This window comes from Xiphophorus hellerii, chromosome 9 (genome assembly GCF_003331165.1).
Source record: "Xiphophorus hellerii strain 12219 chromosome 9, Xiphophorus_hellerii-4.1, whole genome shotgun sequence".
In the NCBI taxonomy this organism is placed as follows: domain Eukaryota; kingdom Metazoa; phylum Chordata; class Actinopteri; order Cyprinodontiformes; family Poeciliidae; genus Xiphophorus; species Xiphophorus hellerii.
The window spans coordinates 20683569-20694937 of record NC_045680.1 but is presented as its reverse complement, the minus strand read 5'-3'; the positions used below and the strand labels follow the sequence as shown (position 1 = coordinate 20694937).

The window sequence follows — 11369 nt, the reverse complement described above, 5'->3', positions numbered from 1 at the left end:
TGGGCCCATATCAGAGAGAGAGCCGTAGATTAGAGCGGATGTTAATTAACGCTGTCGTGAAGGAATTTAGTCTAAATTGGAAGCTGAAAGAGACAGTAAACTTGATAAAAACCAAGAAACATCTGGAGAAGACTCAGAGGAACATTCTTTTCACATGAAGCGTATGTATAAAAAATAAAAAGAATATAGGCATGTGTTGAAATGAGGGCTCTTCTCTGAACATCTTCCTCAAGCGGCACCGAAAAATCAGAACAGATCAAGGCTTTCTGACTTTAAAAAAAAAAAACAACAACTAATAAGACCACAGCAAACACTCAACACAATGTGCCTCATGAATTCAAAATAACAAACCAAGAAGGCAGATAAGCTTGCATCAAAAATGCGGCACAGTCGCAGGGGCCCCGACCTTGGCGAGGACCGGCTGTACTGGCTCGCAACACGTAGATCCATGTGTCAAAAGAGCCAGATGGGAAATTAGTCTCTTAGTTGGCTGACGTTTTTGATCTGAGACAACACTTTAATCCTGATGTTTTCCATTACATTGGTTGTTCCATACACGGCTGTCCGTGTCCCAAGGCAACCGTAACTCAGAGTAAACACAAATGAAGCCCTAGTGCATGCTTCTGGCCTTCGGCGAGGTCTTTCTCCACTGAACGATGCCAAACATTAAAAGAAGAATGGATCAGCTCATCATTAAGCACAATAAATTTACACAGGGACCATAAAATATTAACAAGGCAAATCACAAAAGCACCATGTATTTTCATTGTTTCTCATTAGTTTCATTGAGTACATCAGTTTCTATTTTAACAACAGTAAAATTAAAAAAAGCTGAACCTGTACAACTGCTATCAAATGCTTATTTAGAGAGTTCAATTACTTTTGTTTTACACTGTTTGCCTACCTGCTGAGATATATATCTAGTTTCAAGCTCATTAAAGTTAACTGCGTCATGCATTCACAGAGGAAAAACAGAAACTCGGTTACTGGAGATACCCGTTCCCCTTTCGCCCCACTTGTTAGAACAAGAGGTATTACTTTCAACATTGTTTCTGTGCCTCTGGACAGACCTTGTCCAACTTCCAGCTGGCAGGTTAACGGACTGTCCTTGTTTAACCGCCAACTGTTACTTTGTTTTGATTGAGTACAAACTATTGTTGGATTTGAAATGTGGATGCTATAGCGACATAATGACACATCCAGCTCATGAGAGAACGGTGCAGATGCTAGAATCCTCAATGAGAAAAGATGTTAGCAATATAATATAGCCAATATAGCCGACCAGCTCTCTCCCCATGATTTCGGCCCAAAGCATGACTCCACCACCTCCTTGCTGACATCACAGCCGTGTTGGGATGTGGTGGCCGTCCACCACCAATCCACTACTGCGTCCATCTGGACCATCCAGGGTCGAACAGCAGTCATCAGTGAACAAGTGTGTTTGAAAATTAATCTTCATGTACAGCTGGGCCCACTGTGACCGTTTCTGTTTGTCTGCTCTGGTTATTGGTGGCCGAATAGTAGCTTCATGCACCGCAAGCCTCTGGAGGATCCTCCACCTTGAGGTTCCAGAGGCTCCATCAGCTTCAAATAACTGTTTGCTGCTTTGTAAGGGCATTTTAACAGCTGCTCTCTTAATCCGATGAATTTGTCTAACAGAAACCTTCCTCGTTATGCCTTTATCTGTACAAACCCATCTTTGTTCTGAATCAGCCACAAATCTCTTCACAGAACGACAACGCTTCAGTTTTTGTTAAGTATCTAATGTTTTTATATCTTGTCATACGGCACTACACTATCTGATGATTTTCATCAGCAGAGAGATTCTTTCTCTTTCCCATATTGCTTGAAACCTGTGGCCTGCTTAATAATGTGGAACATCCTTCTTAAGTAGATTTCCTTTAATTGAGCTCAGCAGACAAACTATTCAACCAGCTCTCTGAAATTAATTATAGTGATTCAAAGAGCCCTGACACACAATACCATCTATAAGCTTATTAAGCACAACAAAAAATTTTATCTTTATGACACTTAAATCCAATTTGCATAATAATTTGGAACCCGGTGTAGATGCTATGGCAACAATGGTATAACCCATTTCAAATGTAAAAGTGAAACACAGCCTTCTTTAGTCATTGATTAATATGGAAAGAAAAATGATATTTAGTTAAAAAATGTAGAAATGACACCAGTGAACTGTTAAATAACTATTTTTTCAGCATAAGATTTTTTTTTACCTCCTCTGAATATTTTTTGTTGTCGTTCAGATTTATTTTTATAAGTGACATTTTTGCTATTACATTTAACAACAACTTTATTTTAAGACTTCCTAGCATCTTTACCTGGGGTCTTTACGAATCTTTACCAACCAATATGGCGGTGATGTTAAAAAGCAGTCAATTTTATGTTGCAATTTAGATGCAAAGGAGCAAAAACATAACTCAAAGTTATAAAAGCATCCCAGAAATACATTTTCAAAATGTCAAATCCTTCTGTCTAGAAAAACACAGCAGCCATTCAAACTCCATCCTGCGAGCTCTCACCAATTTAGACACAAATTAAGCGACTTCTCATGTGCAAACACACCAGGAAGCCCTCCCCCAGATGTATTATTTATGCAAGCAGTGGTGAAGCTTACATTAGCAGAGAAGCACTGGAACAAGCTTCACTGTTTAAATCTCTCAGAGTGATCGAGAGAATTTATGATGAAGGGAAACGTTCCAGAGCGAGCCAGTGGCGATTTCCCTCCTCTCAGCCAACTTGGCCCGTTTCATCCCCAAAGACAGCCAGACGGTCACACAGCACACATGTGTTCACATCACTAAAAAGCTCATCTCATAGGGAAACACCATCCCACTCATACATTAATACTCAACAAGGCTCCACCCTGTGACAGAGCAGCTGGTCGCAAATCATCCAAACGCTTAGCGAACGGAAAGTCTTTCCCTTCTAACACGCAGTGAAGACATACAGTTAAAGCTGGGTGATGCGCGCTGCTTCACAGCCCCGAGTTTGCATTCGTCTTGAGGAAAATGGCCACCTCCGGCTTTCTGTAGCGACAATAAAGCTTTTGGGCTGGTGTCCGTGTTTGTTTGTGCATATTTAAGTCTGCGTGCTTGAACCGCAACGGCAGCGATGAAGCAGGGCCTGACGGCTAAAGAGGAAGAAAAAAAACCAAACTGTTTGGCAATAAAGAACATCAAAGTCATCGTCGAGCCCAAACAAGAACAAACAGTACGGCAGTAAAACCACACACATGGACGCGAGCGTTTTCCCCTGCGCTCCTCATCAGGGATTCCTGTGTGATGTCAGCCAGTCCAGCCAAAAATAAAAGAAAGCTTTTACATACAGAAGACAAAAAAGATGATTTTTTCCTCCCTCTTCTTACTGATTCATGTGTTTGTTCTTGTTTAAAGGAACCTTGAGATGTTTCTCAACAGAGCACCAAATTTATGAGCAACATTTACTCCTCGTCTCAATTCCAAGTAGCCAAGCAAAACAAACAAACAAAAAAAAGAGAGGCAAAGACAGTAAACGAAGGAGCACAGGAAAAGCAAAAGCTGCAGCAGAAAGGTACAGCAACCTGAGAAAAAGAGAGAACATTAAATGATAAAACACGACCGACCGGCGTACTTAATAATCCGTACGATCAGAATACCAGGCACAGCTGCAGGGCCAGTCAGATGCTTAATACGCCGTTAATCATAAACCTGAAAACAGTTGGTAAAGTTTAAAAGGCTGGATTTTTAACGCAACTCAAAGACTTTTCAATACTGTTTCATAACATGCACTGCTGATATAAGGATCACTGTCAAGAATCTAGTTTCTAAAGGGCTTTTCTTGGGTTTCTATAAAACTAAATACGCCAAACGCTCTGAAGCACAGGACCACAAACGTGATGAGCAGCTGAAGAGACAAAACCCAGAGCTACTGACGAATGACCACCGAGACAAATCAACTTTCATTTTTTAATAATCTGCAGGAATCCCCTCTATGAATCAAACATGTTGTCTTCCTGCTACTTTTCCCCTGAGTAAACATTTCTGGAAAAGCTTAGCCGCACATTTGGCTGATTAACAGCAAGCCTGCGTATTAATGTGCAGGCTTTGTTCAGACGACCAAATAAAATTTGCTTCATTCCATTTCAACCAAACTGAATGGTGTAGAGAATGTTAAGATCTAAATAAACCAACTTTGAAACCAGACAAATTCTTGAACAACTTCACACATGAACATTTTGTTTGTAAGTAAATAAATGGTAAGGACTTCTGTTTATTTTATTTTGCCATACTAGACGTGATTTTTGGAGGGGGTAAAGGGGGTCGTCGTTATAGGTAGAAATATTGGTTTCTCTTACCTAGGTATGGTATGCAAGAGACCATGCTCTGGCTGCTGATGAAGTCTCTCAGACGTTTGTAGTTGTCTTCTTTGGACATCAGGTAGTCGAGCCTATCAAACGTAGACTTGTCCTTTCGACTCAGTAACTGTTAATAATAAGGCAAAACCAGAAGGCAAGAAAAGGGAATTAGAGCAAAAAGCATTTTTACAATTACAGTGTGTCAATTAAGCTGCCATATTTCACTGGAAGTGGTGCAAAACTCATTGGGCATTCCATAACCACATGTTTTAACAGTAAGGTAAATACACTCACCGCCCACGTTTTTGTGAGCCTGAAGATGGGCGCACTTTGTAACCCCGACACCACCGCCATGACAGCGTGGAGGTTGTTCATGTCACACAGTTTCTGTGAAAAGTTACATGACATCGAGCAGACATTTAGACACGTTTGCACAGCAAGACAGTCGTGCTCTGAATTTTTATTTTATTTTAGTTCATGCGTGATCTGAGTCGTTCAAGAATGGAAAGAAAGTTGCACATTCACAGTCTGATACTTAATAAAAATCAATGAAGGCAGCATCTTTAAAGCAGTGATCCTCCAGACTTCAGTCATCCTAATGGCGGCACTTTATGCCAGCAGGAGTTTCTGTAGGTCTGAATTTTGTTTCCTAACATGTAACCGACTAAAACATGATGCCAGTTATTACTAAACTCGTGTCTTGCTCCTGATGTTGCCATCTGTAAAGGTGATAGGCCACGAGTCTGAATCCTTCAGACTCCAAAGGGACATTTTTGCTTTCAGTCCAGCTACATAAGGCTCACTTAGAGCCACAAATGTTACAGGACCTTTTTTTAAAAGACAACATATAACTTTTCTTAAAATATCTACAAAAATAAATGTGTTGCTAGTAAAGAGCCAACATTTTTTGAAGGTTTTCAAATTAAGGAAGACATTAAACATTTGTGAAGAGGATAAATACATTTTATTCTGATATTTGTGGAAAATTATGTTCAAAAACATTTGCAAATTTTCAAAACAACAACAAAAAAAATAGATAAATTATACATTATTGGTACTTTTTTAGTGTCAATGTTGTGGAATATCAATGTAATTATTCCATGAAAAAAACTGCTAAAACTTGCATTTGTTATTATCAAAGTTGTATTGAAAGACATTAGCTGAGTCATTGTGGCCCCAGAGCTGCAGGTTGCAGACGTCTGTGCTAGGCTAACTTTAGCAAGTGTGTTGTCCGTTTTGCTATGACTTGTTAATAATTGGCTCACAACATACGACAGTAAAATAACGCTTTCCAACTGTATAAATCTAGCGCTGTATTTAAACATAATAGAAGTTAATGAATAATCCCTCAGCTGCTTTCTTTGCAGCTGAAAACTTTGCAGCAAAAAAGTTGTCCAATATTTCAGCATAGCACACAGAGCAGTTCACACCTACAGAGGACGCTACAGCAGCCAGTGTAGTCTCTCTTTTACTATTAATCTGATTATATAAAAAGGTAAATGAAACTTTTTAATATTTGTGTGAATTGCAGTATTAACGTTGTGTTTTGAGTGGAGATGCATACCTTGGCAGTGCGGATGTACAGACTCAGCACTTCGGCTCGGATCTTCAGCGTTTGAGCGTGGAGGATCTCTCTTACCACCCAGAAACTTGTCTAAGAAAAAAACAACAACAAAAAACACACACACCCCTTAGAGATTACTGCACCAAGCAACACAAAAGACCCAACAACAAACAAACTGGGGAAACCATCAAAAGTTATAATCTGCGACGCAGAATCAGGACTTCAGGTATGTAAAAACGGGGATTGTTCTCCATCACTTGAAGATCCCTTAATCTCTGAGCCAAAGTTGCAGCAAGCCGTGAAGCTCTGGGCTCGGCGTGGTTGAAAGTAAATCAATTCACCACAGGACAGCAACGCCTCATTTAGGCCAATTAGAAACGAGCTCTTGATAAAAAAACAAAAACAAACACAGGATCACAATCAGTTGGTAGATACAGTCAGGAACGCATGAAATGCCAATTGGTAAAGGAGAGAGAAGAAAAAAAAACAGAAGCACACGTGTTTGTTCAGAGCACTTGGCCAGACAGTGAGGGATGTCGGAAATCTGTCTCTTTGGGGAAACTGCTGGCAAGACAAGATTCTGATTGCACATACGCAGTTAAACAGGTCAGTCAATCAATCTTGTTTAAACCCTGGGGATGGATGGAGGGAATGGGAAGAGGGGATAGTGGGGAGAGAAATTTAACTTGAGGACTGAGGCCAGCAGCTGTCTGGACATTGTGTTCTGAACAGAGACAAAAAAAGGCAGTCTGTCTATCTTTGTGTCTTCTTCTGAGATAATCGTACTTTTAACTCCAACACTGTCTAAATTTAAACTTCTACCTTTTAAAATCCACGTAGAGGGGCAGTATTATGTTTTTTTTTTATAGCACAATCAAATAACTGTTAACTTCAGTTATAAAAAAAATGCTACATCTAAAATACGACTTAGAAGAAGTGTGACTTCATAATTTAACACTTTGAAATTGCATGTATTGAGCTCAGCAGATGCCCGGTTCCACCAGGCAGTTGCTAATTTCTGCTGGCTAGTCTTAATGAGCTAAATCTGAGCTTATACTGGCTTTGATTTTCCTGGCAACGGCACTAACGCTCAGTGTTTCACGAAAAAAAATAAGGAGTAGTGAGAGTATCTATCCCCTCATTTCTGCTATAAACACAGTACCAAACTCAAACTCAAACTTAAATTACGAGAACAAAGTCTCAAAAAAGCCCACTCACAGCAATAGTTTTTAAAATGAAGTCAAATGAAGTCTTCCAGACAAAATTATACTTCAACAAGTGCTAATCATTTTTCTCCTTTCGCGTTTTTTTAGTTTTGATCGTTTCTCACTACTCGATGCCGGGAAGGCTGAATGAATTACGGGCTGGTTGCCCCGTTCGATACATTTCACTTTTTAACCTCCATCTGTCATGGAAAACACTGGCGTTGGACATGTTGGCCATGCTTGGACATCTCAGTTAAACAAATCTCACATTTTTCGTGCTGGATTTATAAGCGTACCAAGTCCGTCAGATGAGAAGCTCCCAGTGTTTCAATAATCCTAAATAAGGTGGAGCAGCCAAAGCAAACACAGATGTATCGGCTGTAGATCAACCAATTTTCTGGTTTAATGGAAGAAACTGGTGAAGATGAAAGTCTTGCACATAAAAACTGTAACAATACGAGTCAAATAATCATCCAATCTCTGGCTGGGGAGCAATAGAGGTCTACAGAACAAACTGAGAAGTTAAAACCTAGCGTTCTCATTTGACCATAAATATTAACTCTTTTGGTAAGCTTTAAGGAACAGGTTACAGAGCATTTATCGTAGTGGTTTAAACTTGCTGGCAAATTGTCTCCTTTATTGGCTCCTAAAAGCACCAAGTCAACAAAAAATTTGAATCAAGGGGGAAAAAAACAAAAATGGCCGCAGTTAATGTGGAATGGGCTTTCTGGGACTCTCTGCCTCGACAGGCCAAGACCGTCTGTCCAAAAAGCTCATTTTCCTTGGCTCGCAGCGGCCGAATGCGTGCGGCAAACATCTTGAATCACCGTTTGGGATCTGCCATACATAAAGAAATTTCCACAGAAACACATTCTTCTTGGATCATATTTACATGTGAGGTTGGTGAAGTGGGGCTCAGAAAAGACTGGCAAAAACAGAGGAAGTGGATTAAAGGGGATGGCTGCCCCTTGAATCATTCCCCACAGCTTCCCGTTGACGTAACTGGGTAAGGAGAGAAAGATTCTTCAACATGTGCACAGTCATTTGTTTACTCTTCAAAAATATTTACACCCTAACATTTTGCAACGCTGGCAGACTCGGAGATTTGTGTCTTTGGGTGAAATAGAGAGAAAATCTAAATCGTGTGGAGTTCTATTCAACTCTCAATGGTTGAAGAACAAACTTTTTTATTACAACAGCAGCTGCAGTAAAGTTTTCTTTTTGTTTTTTGTCTCCACCAGCTTTACTTATTTTGCTCAGAAGCCATCTCAAACTCATTCAGATTAAATTAGACACCTCCAGCATCACATTATTGCATTTTATCAGTATTCAAGTCTTGCTACAGATTCTCTTTTAGACTCTCCATTTTCACATAATGGGCAGAACAGAGCTTTTCAAAGCTGGGATATTAACTACTTCCCTCTGCTTAGAGCAGAGGGTCTTGTAACCGGTTTTTATACATTTTCTGTCTGTTGCTTAATTATTTCGTGTGTGTAAATGTTGGTTTCTTTCTGCTTTTTTTAATAGAACTACATGCGCCGTGTTCTGTCCTGTACAGTGAGATGCTTTGTGTTTTTGTATTGACTTGTCTTAGGAGGACAAAGGTTGAAATGTAGCTATTGTGTCAATTCCTGCATATTTACACTGCCATGAATTGTGGTAATGTTGATTAATGTGCACTCTCCTAATCAAATATATCAAATCAAACTAAAATATGTTGGCCTGATGTGTTCCTTGGTCTTCTTGAAGCTGTTTGTTCCTGAATGTTCTCTGACATATTCAAAAGAGCAGCTTTCATTCAAAAACTTAGTTACAAAGGAGGCATCGATTCAATAATTATGCGATTTATAAAGCCAACTGGATTCATGTTAGGTGTATCAGAGTAAAGGGGACTGAATTTAAAAACTTTGTGAACAAAAAATAAAAAATAAAACCAAGTACACCTCTCTGCCACTTCTTAGTAATTCACTACTTCATCTTGGTCTATCACATAAAACCTCAATAAAACATATTAAATTGTGGCTTTAATGTGACAAAATGCAAAAGTAATGTCAATATGTTTGCAAGAAACTATACAAATGCGAGTAGCTAAGGATACAAAGATGTCTGCCTTCAGACACGCGTCACCTGGGGACCACTTGTGATGTGCATAAGAGCATTTCACGTGCAAGAAGAAGACACAGGGAACCTTAGGAGCTGCCATGATAAACACAGCTTCAAAAACAAGCACATCTGGGAGAACTGGGGTGATGACTTGAGAGCAGGAGGATGGAGACGGAGGGCATGATGGAAATACAAGCTGTCATCCCCTCAAATCTCAATAGCCAAGCCTCATAAATCTCCACAACCGCAGGGAGGAAGACTTTCCCCTTCTTCTCTCTATTTTTGGGGGGCGAGACTTCAGATTGAACTCGGCTGCGAACGCCGAGGATGTCGGGGTCTCACCTGATTGAACCTGCGGGTGAAGGCCACGACATTCGGAGCGGAGCTGTGCTTCTCCTTCTTGTTCCAGCCACAGCTAGAAAGCTCCTGTAAACAACAAATGAAATCCAGATTACGTTCTGAGACAAAGGGAACGTTGTGGACGCACACATGCCGCTAATGTGTTTCACAGCGCAGTGGGAAGATTTGCTTTAGGAGATGGAAAAGAGGGAAGGACCAAGACATGATAGTAGAGGAAAGCGGCAGAGGAGGAGAAAGAATAGATGAGTGAAGACTGAAGACTTAAAGGGATAAATGAGGGAAAGAAAAACAAACAAACAGGTGAGATCATACGGGAACATGTCTGTTTTAAATATGCAGCAAATATTTCTCTGCTCTTATAACACCGTCGTAAAGCTTACAGTAACAGGTAGGAGAGCACAAACTGGACACATTTTGGCACAATTCAAAAAATTCTAAGGGTTTATTTGAGAGCTAAAAATATCTACAACACAACCACACAATCTAACTTCAAAGTAACTAATTCAAGTTTAAGTGGCAACAGTTTTCAAGCCCTACTAAGTTTTTGAGTAGTTACAGGTTTTAAAAAACACAAGAGGAGTTTAAAGTCCTTTAATGAGAGGCCAGAAACATGAGGAGAGCAATGCTAGCTACTGATGAGTAAAGGCCGCTGGTGACAAAACAAACCTAAAAAAGCAAAAATCTTTTTAAACTGCTGTTGTGTGGCCAAGTCTCGTCAGAAAACTAAAATCAACCCCAAAAATTCTGATTGATGCATCTCTACTTTTTATACTTTCTGTATTTTCTACAAAGAACTGCACAGCACAAATACCTAATATTCTGTCTGATAAGCACGATTGCTTTGAAATGCTAATAAATTTAGTGAGTGTTTCTTTTTAAGTTTACATATCAAAATAAATAAAAAATCTTTAAAAATAAAAAAAATCCCATTATCCCCTTACGTATCATGGTACATTACAGTGGAAGCAGTAGGAATATATTTTTAGTTTGTTTGCTTTAAATCAAAACAAATAGATCATGTTGAATCTCAGTATAAATGGTATTACATTACAGTGGCCCATGTCTACTCAACACGCAAAAATGTCTGCAAAAATAATCTGAGCTGAGACAGGAGAATGTTTGAGCTATCGTAACTTATGACAGCTTTAATGACTCTGTTGCTAAGATGTGTATTGGTTGTTTTTTTATTTTTATTAAAAAGTTTACAAATGCCCTAATAATGCTCTTACAAAGCAGCAGCAGCTGTAGACAGTGTGTTTTCTGTAAACTTGATTAAAAACAAAAGCAGTCGGAACGTTGGAAGATGAACAGAGAAAATTCCACCAACACGCAAACATTCATTTGTTTCTGTCTCAGAACCAGGCTGGTCCTGGTTCTGAGAAGTCCGCTCGGCCTTCAGCTGCCGTCCTCGGCGACGAGGTAGAAGGCAGGAGACCAAACATCCAGTCCAAAGGGAACCCAGGTCCAACCCGGGCCCTCCACAGGATGCCCCAGAGGCCAGGGACAGTGACATAACGTTGGGGGGGGGGGGACTTTGTGTGAGCCCTCCTGCTAAACATTTCTCCAGCTCGGCTTACTTGGGACGCGGCCTGAACAGCTGAATCAGCCTGCAGCCGCTCAGTGACTCATGGCGACTGTCTGGAAGCAGCAGCGTCCAGTAAACCTCGCTGAGCTCCCCCGGAGCTGGACTGTATCAGAGTTATTTTTTTGGTTTGGTTTTGTTTGCAACGAAAGCCTGTGTTCATTCAGGGCTAAGTCTCAGAGGCCGAATATCAGATGC

The 11369-nt window shown here is 40.1% G+C and overlaps 1 protein-coding gene across 6 annotated transcripts in view; it reads right to left on the bottom strand.

Annotated features, from left to right (window-relative positions):
• The window catches only part of ralgps2 (Ral GEF with PH domain and SH3 binding motif 2), a 90815-nt gene that overhangs the window by 35296 nt on the left and 44150 nt on the right, over nucleotides 1-11369 (bottom strand). For all 6 annotated transcript variants that reach the window (XM_032571198.1, XM_032571197.1, XM_032571200.1 and 3 more), the window contains exons 6-9: nucleotides 9572-9655; nucleotides 5922-6011; nucleotides 4652-4744; nucleotides 4358-4484 (exon numbers count right to left, since the gene is read on the bottom strand). In XM_032571198.1, coding sequence (XP_032427089.1) covers nucleotides 4358-4484; nucleotides 4652-4744; nucleotides 5922-6011; nucleotides 9572-9655 — 394 coding nt within the window. The remainder of the gene's footprint in view (nucleotides 1-4357; nucleotides 4485-4651; nucleotides 4745-5921; nucleotides 6012-9571; nucleotides 9656-11369) is intronic.